We start from the raw sequence: 15678 nt of genomic DNA, 5'->3' as shown, positions 1-15678 counted from the left end.
TTAATCAAAGTTCAAGTAACCAAACCAGGTACTGCCAGTTATGCATAAATGTTTTTGAAATACTATCTGATTTCTTGTTTTTTAAGTATTGTTACATGCTTTATTTTCATTGCTGTGTTAAAATATATGATTCTGAAAAAATATATAACGTAATAGATGCATAATATAATTTTAATATGCATTACAATAATTGTGCTAAAAACAAAATACAAATACCCTAAGTTCTTGTCAATAAGCCGCGGCTTATCTAAGGAAAAAAGTTGTGAAAATGAAAAAATAGAATATCGGCTTATACATAAGTCCGGCTTATACATCCATCGCGGGGGTTGCGTTCCAGAGCCACCCGCGAAATAAGAATATCCGCGAAGTAGAAACCATATGTTTATATGGTTATTTTTATATTGTCATGCTTGGGTCACAGATTTGCGCAGAAACACAGGAGGTTGTAGAGAGACAGGAACGTTATTCAAACACTGCAAACAAACATTTGTCTCTTTTTCAAAAGTTTAAACTGTGCTCCATGACAAGACAGAGATGACAGTTCTGTCTCACAATTAAAAGAATGCAAACATATCTTCCTTTTCAAAGGAGTGCAAAGCAAGCAGTCAAAAAAAAAATCAATAGGGTTTTTTGGCTTTTAAGTATGCGAAGCACCGCCGGTACAAAGCTGTTGAAGGCGGCAGCTCACACCCCCTCTGTCAGGAGCAGGAAGAGAGAGGAAGAGAGAGAGAGAGAGAGATAGAGAAAGATAGAGAGAGACAGATAAAAAAAATCAATACGTGCCCTTTGAGCTTTTAAGTATGCGAAGCTCCGTGCAGCATTTCTTTCAGGAAGCAGCTGCACACAGCCCCCCTGCTCACACCCCCCTACGTCAGCGCAAGAGAGAGAGAGAGAGAGAGAGAGAAAGTAAGCTGGATAGCTTCTCAGCCATCTGCCAATAGCGTCCCTTGTATGAAATCAACTGGGCAAACCAACTGAGGAAGCATGTACCAGAAATGAAAAGACCCATTGTCCGCAGAAATCCGCGATATATATTTAAATATGCTTACATATAAAATCACAATTTAAATGACCGCTACGCGCTCGTGTTGACTCGGCGACGCCCAGAGCAGAAAGAACGCGCTCCGGCCGCTCCAACCGCGCCATGCGGGGAGTGAGAGAGACGGCAATATCTCACACTCTCTCCCCCCTTAAAGAAATTAAATGGGCGCGAGTGAGACCACTGACCTCCCTCCCTTCTATTAGTTATAGGTTATAGTACGTTCGGCTTATCCATGAGTCCGGCTTATCTATGATACGATTTTTTTTTGAAAATTCGTATGATTTTTGGTCTCCGGCTAATACATGAGTCCGGCTTATAGACAAGAACTTAGGGTATATAAAAATTAGGCCTTTTTTTTACAAACAAAGGAAGTTAATCATGAGGTACAAGCATACATAGTAAAACAATACCCATGTAATAGCTTTTATTTTTCCTGGCTCCAAAAAGTCCAAGGTGCTATAAATAGAACTACATTTTTGTTTCCCACATGCATACAAAATCTCTATTCAGTTTTCTTTTACCAATACCACTCTTCCCTCCACCAGCAAAAGTACAAACTTTACATAAATAATATCCATTCAGGGAAATTAACCCAGGTTTGTAGAGCTCTGAATGAGCAGTGCTAATGTTAGGTCTACTGTGAAAATAGTCCCTCTGTGAAACTGTGACACTTTAAGCAGGAATGAACAATATGGTTGTGTTCGGATTTGTGGTATTAAAGTAGTCAAATAGGACACTTGCCTAGGAAAATAATTTATTATAACCTAGAAGTATGAAGTTTTAAGACAACAGAAACTGTGGTGTTTATGTGCAGTGTGTGAGTTTATCATGGCATCTCATAGGCCATGTTTCTACTGATCTTCTGTTACACAAATGTTGGTTCTAACTGCTACTGAGTGTGAAAAGCAGCTGGCTTAGCCATTCAAGCTAAAGGAGAACTCCAACGACTCAATTAATTAATCAGGCTCTTCTCTGCAGTAAGATCATTCCACTTGAGTTACATGGACTACATGGATTAGTTATGATAAGTATTAAGAACCAAAATAAACATACTTTGGAACTAGCTGCGTGTGGGCTTCTGGACAAAAGGCAACCTGAAGACTCCCTAGCAGTTTTACTATGTTTGTTAACTTGGAGAGGCATCAGCTATTCTTAAGAATTACCCATTGCAGAGGATGTGGACCCACCTTATGCGTGCTTCTCCACTGGCATTCATAAGAAGACACTGGCGATACCATATCTTAGCCGTAATGTTGGCACGAGTCCTAGTAATCTGTCTTGAGAAAATGCCTCTAGATACCCAATATGTTTAGTGAAAATTTCAAGCCTTGCTCTCCATTGCTGAGGTGTTTCACTTGCACGTTGCTGAGCCATGGCGATTGCTTCGTTTTGTTGTGTCTCTTTATCTGTGTCATTAGTATGATCTTGTTGTTGTGCGGTGGCGTTTGCTGCACACAGGTCTTTCGTACTGAGAAGTGAGGTGCATGCATGCACCATCCAGTGGATGTGGTTGAGCTTGAGCTAAGTGGACTGCTCCATACACACACACAAACACAGGTCTTTCGTTTATATGTGTCTAATATACCTTCCAAATGTTTTCTTTGGCATTGGCTTGACTGCAATAATTTAAAGGATTGCATCACAATTTATTGCACCTACTGGAAATTTGATCAAGTGTAGTAAAAGCCCTTAATGTCCTTAAAACAAAGAAGATGATGGCAATTATATATATATGTTATTTATATTTTACCTTATTTTTAAAAAACGTTATGTTATAAAGAGTAGCACCATTCACTTTCTGCTCAGAGTAGGCAAGACTGAAGGTCATTCTATTAGCAATGTGTGAAAAGTAGGAACTACCTGTGGACAAGGCAGCAGTCTACTGCAGGTTCACTAACACACACCCAAACAGGAACAATTTGGAATCATGGGAGGGCAATCAGAATGCTTGGAGAATAACCCACATAGTACAACCAGGCATAGGATGATGTATCTGTGATTCAGCAGTGCTAACCATTGCACCATGGTACCTTCACAAGCCAGATATTACCATATACAGTAAATACATTTATAAAGTACCCAAAGAATAATGGGCAAATGGATGTGGCTGGCCTTGTGAAGTGGTGTCAGGACAATAATCTCTTTCTTAACACCAGCAAAATGAAGGAGATGGTTATTGATACACAGAGGAACAGAGTACAGCACCCACCATTGTACATTGGAGAGATTGTGGTGAAGAGAGTGGCCACATTTAAATTCTTGGCATTAACATCTCTGAGTATCTCACTTGGACCTACAACATTTCAGAACTGGCAGGGAAAGCCCGGCAGCGTTGCTAATTTCTGAGAAAGCTGAAAAGTTTGTCATGCTAAGCACTATCCTCAGCAACTTATAAAGGTGCACAATTGAGAGTTTCTTAACCTACTCCATCAGTCTGGTTTGGGTACAGTACAGCATGGGACCGCAAGAATCTACAGCGGGTGGCAAAATTGGCACAAAATATCATTGGAACAACACTTCCAACACTAGAGGACATCTTTAATACCATAATTCTCCAGAGGGCCCCTAACATTATTAAGGACACAACCCACCCACAATATGAACTGTTCATACTGATACCATCAGGGAGATGCTACAAGAGCATAGCAGCTAGACCAACAAAGCTGAAAGACATTCCCCCTTATGCCACCAGGCTTGTAAATAAAACCCATCCACTGCTCCTCCCCTAAGCACTGCAGGCTAGTTTGTGCCTGGAGGATGGAAGTCCTTCTTGAGACCATGTACCTACAGAGCTTACATTGAATCATTTTTGTTTATTGTTGTGTATTCTTGTCCACTGCTCTGTATTCTTGTTTATTGCTATAGGACTCACAGAATAAGACTTTCATTGTACTGATGACATATGTACAGTCATTGCCGAAATTATCGACACCCCTGGAATTTTCCTTGAAAATGCACCACTTCTCCCAGAAAATTGTTGCAATTACAAATGTTTTGGTATACATGTTTATTTCCTTTATGTGCATTGGAACAACACAAAAAAACAGAAAAAAAGCCAAATCTGACATCATTTGACACAAAACTCAAAAACTGGAATCCGATCTCAATCGAGGTAGTGCTATATGTGTTTGTCAGAACGCATACAACGCAAATTACTGAGTCAGTAAAATTATTATTACAAAAAATAGTTAAAAAACAAAATAAATTCCTAAATTAACTTTTCTCTCACTCAGTCACATGTGTGGGCCTTTGGGCTTTTTCAGTGGCCTGTGTGTTTTATTGATTTATTTTATACTCCATTTGGTTTTATATAGTTGTGTCATGGGTTATATATGAAATTGTTTTGCTTTGTTATCCTCTTTTTGAAATCAAAAAAAATTTGTACAAAATCATATCAGTTTGTCGTGTTTTTTTGCTTGTAGTTTATCTTTTGATTAATATTAAACTTGAGTGCCATGTAAATATCCTGTTTACCATCTGGTATGAACTTATGTTACTACTTATGGTAGTACATGTTTTTGGAATATGCATACTGTATGTTTGCATTTAAAATTAATGCTAAGTCTTGTTAGATTATAATTCTGTACCGGTAATGACCTTTAGTGTTATAGTATTGTTCTGTTCAATGAATGAATGTTTTCAGATGCTTTTCATTAACTTTATTGTTCCAATTTTATTTTATAGGTGAAAGCAGCATGGCAGCATCTGGCAAAATTGCTTCTTTCCGTTTACCCCCACTGCCTACAATTGGAGAAATCATTAAACTGTATAATTTGAGAGCAGAAAAGCAATTGTCACAAAACTTCCTCCTTGACTTAAGATTAACAGGCAAGACAGTGTTTTTTTATAAGCTGCAGGTCTTTGGGCTATCTTTCTGTTTATATTTCCTGGTTTTGGAATGCCACATGTGGTATAGTTTGAAATTTAAACTTAACACTACTAAAGTTAGGCAGTGTAATTTAACTTGTTTAATGGCAATAAAAAGCTGTAATACTACAATACCACTTCATTTATTTTGCACATGACTATTGAAGTCTAACCAATAAGAAATCATCTCCAATTTCCTTTCTGTAGTGTAAAGTACCATTTGATTCTAGTTTGCTTTATGAATCTTAACAATAAATTGAGATGATCACTCTGAATTAAATACAGTGGAACCTCTAGATACGAGTTTAATTCGTTCCAGCACTGAGCTTGTATAGCGAATTTCTCGTATCTAGAACAAACTTCCCCATTGAAAATAATGGAAATCCAGTTAATCCGTTCTGCACCCCAAATATATTAACATAAAAATCAATTTTCCTAACAAATAACACTGATAAATTATATATACTGTAGTCTACCTTTAATAAATAACACTGGTAAATAATATAACTGATTATTAAAAGAATCAAAACAGGTGTCCAAAGTGCAGTAGAGCATTCAATAAATCTTTAAATAAATAATCCTTAAAACAGTTGTGAAGTGGAGGTTTAAAATACACAAGAATAACAATCCTTTAACACGAGGTTAAAACGTCAAAAGGATGCCGTCTTTAAAAAACAGATGACAATCCCCGGTGCTTCTTCTCTGTTAGCGTCTCACCTGCGGGCTCTGCAACAGGCGAGACACTCTTAATGCAGCTGACCTTCTCTACACCGTCCTGCTTCAGCTGTTTGGCTCGCCTGTTCAGCTCACTGTTCAGCTACACGCGAGCCTGCACTCACCCGCACGCCTGCCTGCCTGCCCCCCACCCCCCCCCCCCCCCCCCCCCCCTCTCTCTCTCTCTCTCTCTCTCTCTCTCTCTCTCTCTCCTCTTACTTTTTCTCCCCCTTAACCGGCTCGCGCTTCTCTATATATGCGGGGAGGACATGGCAGCTGCAGCCCATCAGCCACAGGAACAATCATGGATGTGGGCAGTTTCCCACCTGTGCACTTAAGTGAGAAACGCAGACACCGCAGATCGCGGCTCGCAACTGCTACCACGCCCCCTTGCTAAGCCGCGAGCTATACCCACAGCCTGGCTCGTGGCTCGTTATGCGAGCCAATGCTCGTATTTAGATCTGAATTTTTCGCTCATACTTTCCTCGTATTTTGAATTTCTCGTATACAGAGGTGATTGTATCTCGAGGTTCCACTGTACAATATTGTATTCTGTATTAAATGTACTTTATTAATGTGAAGCATTATATATTACATAGTACTTGCAAAGATTTATGTGCATTGATTATTTTTCAGTCTCTCTTGTACCAGCTTAATATCAGAAAATGACCATTACTCAAAACTCAGTTAAGGTGTTGCAACATATTTTTCATTTACGGTATTTCAAATTTTGCTCATCCAATTTTCTTCACAAATGAATGATCTTTGTAATGCAATCTAAAATGACAGTTTGACTTTCAGGCAACAAACTTCATAGTGTACGAGTCTTTGAGAGCTACTATGTCTTCTGGTGTTCATTCTTTTATGTGTTTAGCAGACCTCATTAATCAATGCTTCTAAGTTGTTTTTGTCAAATTGCAATCATTTAATAAACAAGATGAACAAATACTGTTTTTTTGTTAGTTTTGAAAAGTACAAAGAAATCAAGATACCATTGAAGTATGTTTAGATTATTTGTTTGCAATGATTGATGACTGATATAATAAATGTTTCCAGAGAGTCTCTCTATAACATTAACACATTCAGATGACTTATCAATATTCCATCTTCCTAATCCCATGCATATTATCTATCACTTTATCTGTTGACTTCCTTAGAATGTTCTTTAGTTTTCATTTCACAGTATCTTGCCATTTTTCCAGAAGCACCACTTACAAAATTAGGTAAGTTTACAGTGAGAAGCAAGGGGACTCTAGCACAAACAAGATAAAGCTAACTAATATTAAAAAGTGTATGAGTAAGGCCCAGACAGGTATGCATTTTGTTTTTTGTCCTCAGCCAAGTCTTCTTTTTACATTTAATGCATAGCATTATTTCTGTGTTCTGATTACAGTTTATGCACAATTCCATGCTTTGCCAAAGCATTTACACCCTGAAAAGACATGATTGCCACTGCGATAGCCATCAAAACGTGGATACAATGCTTTGAATGGAATTAGTAAAGTTTATCTATTCTAATCTAATCTAATTTACTCTTGTAAGAAAATTGATGAAGCTCATTCTGCTTATAAACCCTAATAAAATAATGTGAGGGCATGAGGTCTGCACAAATATGTTGACAAATTCTACATTTTTAGAAACTTTTCTATTCAAAGTCATGTCAGTTCATTTTTTAATCCACTTAACCCAGACCAGGGTCACTTTGGGGGGTTGCTGGAGCTTATCACATAGAGGGAAAGGCAGGACTAACCTCTGGACAGGGTGCCTGTTCAGCAAAGGACAAGCACACACACACTCCCTGGCCAACTTAGCATCACATGCCATGCAGGTCTTTGGACAGTGTGAGGAAACCCACATAGACACAAGAAGAACACGCAGACTCCATGCAGGGAGAGCCTGGAATGTGAACCCAATTCTCCTTATTGCTAGGCAGCCGCACTCTCACTGCACCATTGTGCCGATGTATATTCAAGGTGAAAATGTTAAAGGAAAATAGTTATTTGTCAGCATATCTACAGTACAGACATTAATTTTAAAATAAAATTAATAATTTCTCACATCCTTTCTTAGGTATATTGCTTGATATCTGGGCAGATAACCAGACCAGATGACCATAATACCTAGACTGGTAATTTGCTACTTTGTGTGTATATTAGGGTTATATATCAGGGAATTTTTTTTGTTATGTTGTATTTTTTGGATTTTGGATTTTTCAGTTTTTGTGTATAAATATTATCTACAGAAATAATTTAACATACAGTCCAATTTAAGATATGTATACTAGAAGAAAAATAAATCTGCCTCGACAAGTGCAAAAGGCACGAGGCCACTTGTTCTTTATTAATTAGAAAATTGGCTGGTACACTGTAGCACTTATATACACTCACTGGTCACTTTTTAAGGTAAACATTGCCAGTACCTGGTTGGACAGTGAGTGGTTCTTTGAGTTACTGTTGCCTCTCCATCACCTCAAACCAGTTTGGTCATTTTCCTCTGACCTCTGGCATCAACAAGACATTTTCACCCAGATGACTGCCACGTACTGGATATTTTCCCTTTTCTGGACCATTCTCTGTAAACCCTAGAGATAGTTGTGCCTGAAAATCCCAGTAGATCAGCAGTTTCTGAAATATTCAGACCAGCCCGTCTGGCACCAACAACCATGCCATGTTCAAAGTCGCTTAAATCACCTTTATTCCCCATTTTGGTGCGCAGTTTGAACCTCACCAGTTTGTCTTGACAATGTCTATGTGCTGAGTTGCTGCCATGAGATTGACTGATTAGATATTTGCATTAACATACAGTTGAACAGGTGTACCTAATAAAGTGGCCAGTGAGTGTATTTTTTCTTAAATATTTATTAAACAACATATAATCTTTCATGTTCTTTAAAATGCACATGTAAAATAATCTGTGATTATTTTGGTATATTGGGACTTTTTTTCTTAAATTTCTGCTGTGGAAATTCTCATTATATTCTTCTTTTGTCTTTTCTGTATTCTGTAACAGATAAAATTGTTAGACAGGCAGGAAAACTGCAAAACTCTTATATCTGCGAAGTTGGTCCTGGTCCTGGAGGAATAACAAGATCAATTCTGAATGCTGGTGCAGCTGAACTTCTCGTAGTTGAAAAAGATACTAGATTTATACCAGGTTTACAGGTGAATCAGTCGTTCATCTTTTTTTATAATTCTGTTTTTTGTGCTTTTTGTATTATTTAAGTAATCAGACAATCCATAATATAAATTAATTAATAGGGTTTGCAGGTTTTCCACACCCTCAGAGATTTTGTGAAATAAATGAAATAAAGGATCACAGCTAAACAGAGATGGAAACAGTCAGTCAGTCAGTCAGTCATTTTTCAACTCGCTATATCCTAACACAGGGTCACGGGGGTCTGCTGGAGCCAATCCCAGCCAGCACAGGGCTCAAGGCAGGAATAAACCCCGGGCAGGGCGCCAGCCCACCGCAGGGCACACACACACACACACACACACACCCACACACACACCAAGCACACACTAGGGACAATTTAGGATCGCCAATGCACCTAACCTGCATGTCTTTGGACAGTGGGAGGAAACCGGAGCACCCGGGAAGTGAACCCAGGTCTCCAGAAACATTGAAGATTTAATGCATGGTTTGTTGGATGGTAGTTATGTTTACCTGCATGAATACATGTTCAGGGTGTTGTGCTAAAGAAATCCCTCTATTTTGTATACCCAGTAATTCTAGTTCAGGAACACAAGGAGAGGGTCTTATTCCAGCAGCAGGAAGCAGCACTTAATAAAGCTATAGTTCATCACAGAATACATTTACAAACACACACTCAACAACACTCCCTTATACTGGAGCAATTTAAAGTTTACAGTGTAACCTACCTTTCATATCTCTATTGGTGAAAACCAGAATGCTTGGAGGAAAAACTTGCACAAATGTAAGGATAATATTCAAGCTCCATAGGGACAGTTACTAGACTGGGATTTGAAACCATTCTCGTGAAACTGTGAGATATGAATCTTAAAAAATGTGGCAATATGTTTATATTTATTTATTTTATTTGCATATAGTAAGCAAAATCACTGACACAAATGTGTTCAGGTGCTAAGTCTGTTTCCATTGTTAGAAGTTGTATAATACTCTAATAAAATAATTATAATGATGCAGTAAGTTATACTCGTTAGCTATTTATCTAGGATGGATTTTTAATACGATCCACAAGATTGAAATGCAAAGTTATTTTGCAGCATCACATATTTAGATTTAAGCAAAGCGTTTGATACTATTGACCACAGCAATGTACTACACTATGTGAATTTTGTTGGATTGTAACAGACTATTCTTCACCTTTTCAAGTCATTTTTAACACCGTAGCTACTCTGGGTTCTGTGTTGCTTAAAATACTTTAGACAAGAACACTTTGTATTCTTGCAGTTTCACACTTTATTTCAAACATAAGACTGAGGTGGCAAACCCTTAGCAGCTTCAATTCTTGCCACAAACACACAGTAAAACTTGGCAGTGGCATCTCACAGCAGAGAGCACTCTTTCAGGCAGCCCGGCTGGCCTGTTAAATTGCATACTTCTTATGAGTATAATAGAAAGGTGCATACCAAAATACAAGGTGTTGTCTCCTGAAGATTTTACCCATTGTGAGGCATGAGAGCTCCAAAATCTTCTGGCGCTCTGTAACTTTATTTTCAATAATAACTTTGCACAGTTATGAGCTTTGCACAAAATGAAATTTTCTAATTGTGTCTGTCCCATGTGAAATTAGGAACTGGGAAGCCTGTTTAGCAGAAGCTGTTGCTGTATCAGACAGAAACTACAGTATGTTATTAGAAGCACTTGGCTTCTGGCAAGGGGCCACTGCTTAGCCTCTCTGGGCAAAGCAGTCAATGTTTGCCCTTTTGGTCACAATGCACACAGGAAACTGCAGACACTACTCCCATATTCCCTTACATTTAGACATGCTGGCCCTCAGGGTATGGTGCTGAGAGCAATGGCTGTTTTTTCAGATTCTGAATTTTGGTTGATGCCCTTTTGTGCACTGATGTAAATTTGTGCCCTTTGCCATTTTAAAGTTTGAAAAAATGATTGCAAGTAAATTAATTTCGTAACCAACATTTTAACATCAATGTGGGACACATATGAGAACTATACAGTACCTTTTTTTGGGATAAACTTTAAAATATTTTCATAGTATTGATGCTAACTTCTAAATTCTTTCTGAATTCACATTTTTAAATTTTTAAATCCACTGTTCTCTTATTACAGTTATTGGCTGAAGCAGCACCAGGCAAATTAAGAATTATTCATGGTGATATACTAACCTTTAAAATGGAAAGGGGCTTCCCAAGACATATTGCTAAAACATGGGATGACGGTGAGTTTAAATGATAGTTATTTCACTATTTTAATATCAAATAACACATGATATATCCTTTTTTCATATAAAGCTTATGACTCATTTCCTTCTTGATTGGCATTTTAAATCTTTTAATTTTTTTTATTAGTGCTGTTACCTCATGGGCTCCTGCTTCCTGGGCTTGAATATCACATTTGGCTGTTGTCTGCCTGTACTTTGCACATTTTTCCTGTGTTGCTGTGGGCTTTCTTTGGGTACTCCAGTTTTCTTCCAACATCCAAAAAGTGTGTTAGGTTAATTAATGGTTCTAAGTTGTGTGTGTGTGTGTGTGGGTGTGCGTGTTTGTGTGTGTGTGTGTGGCCTATGGTGGCCTGGCACTCTGTCAGTTCCTACTTTGCGCACAATGTTGCCAGGATAACTGTTGTGTTATGTTTGAAGATACTTTTTTTTTGTTTGCTTTGTTTATTGTAGGAATATTTCACATTTTAATACTTTTTGAGAAGACTGGCTATCTGCCCCTTCACAATAATTTTCTCAATTTATATCCATCTTTATGTAAGTGTCTTAACAAATTATTTCCTTTGAACTTGTATTTCATTTTGACTTTCTGTTCATAGATCCTCCAGATTTGCACATTATTGGAAATTTACCTTTCAGTGTTTCTACTCCTTTAATCGTCAAATGGCTTGAAAATATTGCTAACAAAGATGGACCTTTTGTGTTTGGACGCACTCAACTGACCCTCACATTTCAAAAAGAAGTAGCTGAGGTAATAATTATTTATAGAACATTCATAAAGTATTGAAATAAGATTGATGTCTCATTTAGAAAGCAGTTACATATTTCATGTTTTCAGTATGTAATCTTTTTGAATATCAATCTGTGTTGGGATTATTCATTCTATTGAATATATTTTCTCATTTTTATATCAAAGTATATCTTAGAAATCCTGATTCTTTCTATCCATGCAAATATTTACAAATTTTATATCTGTAGAAATATATTTTTTTTCCTATAATCTTAATTTTAAATTGTACAGATTATGTTAAACTGTTTTTACATATGCTGACTGTATTTAATATTTTGATATACTTAAATGGTTAAAAGTAAAAGATACTGTAGGTTCTGGAGTTTTCCATCCAGAGAACTGTGAAGGATATTTTTCATTTAAGTGAAAGAAACTATTTCTAGTATTTTTTTTTTCACTCAAAAGTAGTCACAAACATAATACAGTACATATGAATGGAAAATGTGCATGCTGAAAAGTTATTCTAACAAATTAAAAGCTTCAATGTGAAATCCAATTTTTGCATTCATTTATTTCTGTACGCCCTGCGTTGGGCTGGCGCCCTGCCCGGGGTTTGTTTCCTGCCTTGCACCCTGTGTTGGCTGGATTGGCTCCAGCAGACCCCCGTGACTCTGTAGTTAGGATATAGTGGGTTGGATAATGGATGGATTTATTTCTGTACATTAATAACATACACAGTATACATTCATTCATTGTTGGACCTGGACTGGAGCCCTTTCCAACAGCAACAAGTGCAAGGGAGTAACCAGCAATAGATGAGGCACTAGCCCACCACAAGGCATTCACAGACACCACCCACACACATTCATACAAGCCCGGCTTAGACTCTTCCGTTAACCTAGGATACATGTCTTTAGGGTGTGGGAACAAAACCCAAGCAGACATGTGGAGAATGCACACAGATTCAGACCGAGCTCTGCACAGCTACAAAGCAGTAGTGTTTACCACAGCATCACTGTGCTGCCTTACCTTACATAAATAAATCTATTAATACATTAGGAGTAGGGAGAATATCTGATATCTGATAAGCAGTAATGATTGTTTTTCTGTTTAGAAACTAAGAAGATAATCAGTTGTTACAAACTTTAAAATCTTTTACCTGAATAACTTACAATACATTTGCAGAGACAAAAGTGTTTCACTTTTATGTGCACAGCAGTGTTAGTCAAAGTACTTGCCATTCAATGGATCACTTCAAAAAGAGCCTCAATGGTCTTTTTCATGATCCAAATTTCCTTTCATTTCTAGTTGTTGACTTAATTGACTTTTTTCCATCATTCATATCATGACAAAAACGAAAAGTGTTTTGTTTTTATTAATGTGACAATTTAGCATTCTCAAGCTTGCTTAGCCTAATTCAGGGTCGTGGTGAGCTGTAGCCTAATGTTGAATTTGGTGCAGGACTGAAAGTAACTCAAAATGGGACATGTGGCTCTCACAATGCCCACTCAAGTACACACTCACATTTATACTTACACAGAGCCAATTTAGGGCAAATAGTTGACTGAACTTTCACTTCTTTGGGAATGTTGGAAGAAAAACAGAATACCCAGAGAAAAACCCATGCAATAATTGGAGGAACAAATTTTTGCAGACAATTACCTGGTACATACAGTCAAATGAAAAAGTTTTGGGAACCCCTCTTAATTCTTTGGATTTTTGTTTATCATTGTGCTGAGGTTTCAAAGTAGCAACTTCCTTTTAGTATATGACATGCCTTATGGAAACTATAGCATTTCAGCAGTGACATTAAGTTTATTGGATTAACAGAAAATATTCAATATGCATCATAACAAAATTAGATAGGTGCATAAATTTGGGCACCCCAACAGAGATATTACATCAATACTTAGTTGAGCCTCCTTTTGCAAATATAACAGCCTCTAGATGCCTCCTATAGCCTTTGATGAGTGTCTGGATTCTGGATGGAGCTATTTTTGACCATTCTTCCATACACAATCTCTCCAGTTCAGTTAAATTTGATGTCTGCCAAGCATGGACAGCCTGCTTCAAATCATAACATAGAATATTGATGATATTCAAGTCAGGGGACTGTGACGGCCATTCCAGAACATTGTACTTCTCCATCTGCATGAATGCCTTTGTAGATTTCGAACTGTGTTTTGGGTCATTGTCTTGTTGGAATATCCAACCCCTGAGTAACTTCAACTTTTTGACTGATGCTTGAACATTATCCTGAAGAATTTGTTGATATTGGGTTGAATTCATCTGACCCTCAACTTTAACAAGGGTCCCAGTCCCTGAACTAGCCACATAGCCCCACAGCATGATGGAACCTCCACCAAATTTGACAGTAGGTAGCAGGTATTTTCTTGGAATGTGGTGTTCTTCCGCCATGCAAAGCGCTTTTTGTTATGACCAAGTAACTAAATTTTTGTCTCATCAGTCCAAAGCACTTTGTTCCAAAATGAATCTGGCTTGTCTAAATGAGCATTTGCAAAGAACAAGCAACTCTGTTTGTGGTGTGAGTGCAGAAAGGGCTTCTTTCTCATTACCCTGCCATACAGATGTTCTTTGTGCAAATTGCGCTGAATTGTAGAACGATGTACAGATACACCATCTGCAGCAAGATGTTCTTGCAGGTCTTTGGAGGTGATCTGTGGGTTGTCTGTAACCATTTTCACAATCCTGCGCTTATGCCGCTCCTGTATTTTTCTTGGCCTGCCAGACCTGGGTTTAACAGCAACTGTGCCTGTAGCCTTCCATTTCCTGATTCCATTCCTTACAGTTGAAATTGACGGTTTAAACCTCTGAGATAGCTTTTTGTAGCCTTCCCCTAAACCATGTGTAAAGGACAGCCGGGTTCCATGCCCGGCAGGGACACCTCTGCTGCATCTGTTCCGGGGGATCCACCACGGGCAGCTCAATACCTCCCCCGGTACGCTTGGTGGCAGCCTCCCTGGCAGATGATGATTCCCCAGCCTGGCACATGGCTCCATGGGACATGGAGTCCTCCACAGCCTGGTTGGGGGCTTGGATGGCCGCCAGGGGGAGCTTCATGGACTTTCCAGCCCGGCTGGTCAATTCCTCAGCCCCACCCAGAAATGCAATTAGGCCCAGGTGACCAAGCACCTGGACTACGTCCGGGTGGGGTATAAAAAGGCCAGCCACCACCACTCGAGAGAGCCAGAGTCGGGAGGAGGAGGACTAAGCCTGAGGAGGAGTGGTGGTAAAGAAAGGAAGAGAAGAGTGTTGTGGTTTGTGAGTGTTTTGGGACTGTGTTGGGCCTGTGGGACACGGGGAAGGCGTGCCCCATGGCTGAAGAAAAATAAAGGAGTGTGCTTTATTTAAGTACGTGCCTCTGTCTGAGTCTGTGCCGGGTCGGGTGCTATAAAGCGCCTTTTACACATGATACTGAACGATCTTTGTTTTCAGATCTTTGGAGAGTTGCTTTGAGGATCCCATGTTGTCACTCTTCAGAGGAGAGTCAAAGGGAAGCACAACTTGCAATTGACCACCTTAAATACCTTTTCTCATGATTGGACACACCTGTCTATGAAGTTCAAAGCTTAACGAGCTAATCCAACCAATTTGGTGTTGCAAGTAATCAGTATTGAGCAGTTACATGCATTCAAATCAGCAAAATTGCAAGGGGACCCAAATATTTGCACAGCCAGTTTTTCACATTTGATATAATTTCATACAACTAAATACTGCTACACTAAAAATCTTTGTTCAGAAAACACCCCAGTACTCAGATGTTCCTAGGAAATGAAAAACATACCACTGTTATCTTTTTTTGTTGAAAGTAGAGTAAATTATTATGCAGGCTGAGAGGGGTTCCCAAACTTTTTCATATGACTGTAATTCTAGCCTAGAACACTGGATTGTTTAGGCAGCCCCCTGTTTGTTTATTTT

General features: G+C 38.5%; 1 protein-coding gene across 2 annotated transcripts in view; it reads left to right on the top strand.

Annotated features, from left to right (window-relative positions):
* tfb1m (transcription factor B1, mitochondrial) overlaps positions 1–15678 on the top strand; it is a 62124-nt gene that overhangs the window by 12021 nt on the left and 34425 nt on the right. For both annotated transcript variants that reach the window (XR_007934522.1, XM_028797429.2), the window contains exons 2-5: positions 4727–4870; positions 8633–8784; positions 10901–11009; positions 11609–11760. Coding sequence is in view for 1 of the 2 variants with exons in the window: in XM_028797429.2 (XP_028653262.2) it covers positions 4738–4870; positions 8633–8784; positions 10901–11009; positions 11609–11760 (546 nt within the window). In the remaining variant the exon portion in view is untranslated. The remainder of the gene's footprint in view (positions 1–4726; positions 4871–8632; positions 8785–10900; positions 11010–11608; positions 11761–15678) is intronic.

This window comes from Erpetoichthys calabaricus, chromosome 3, assembly GCF_900747795.2.
Source record: "Erpetoichthys calabaricus chromosome 3, fErpCal1.3, whole genome shotgun sequence".
NCBI lineage: Eukaryota > Metazoa > Chordata > Cladistia > Polypteriformes > Polypteridae > Erpetoichthys > Erpetoichthys calabaricus.
The sequence above is the reverse complement of the archived record's forward strand: the minus strand, read 5'-3'. Positions and strand labels throughout refer to the sequence as shown.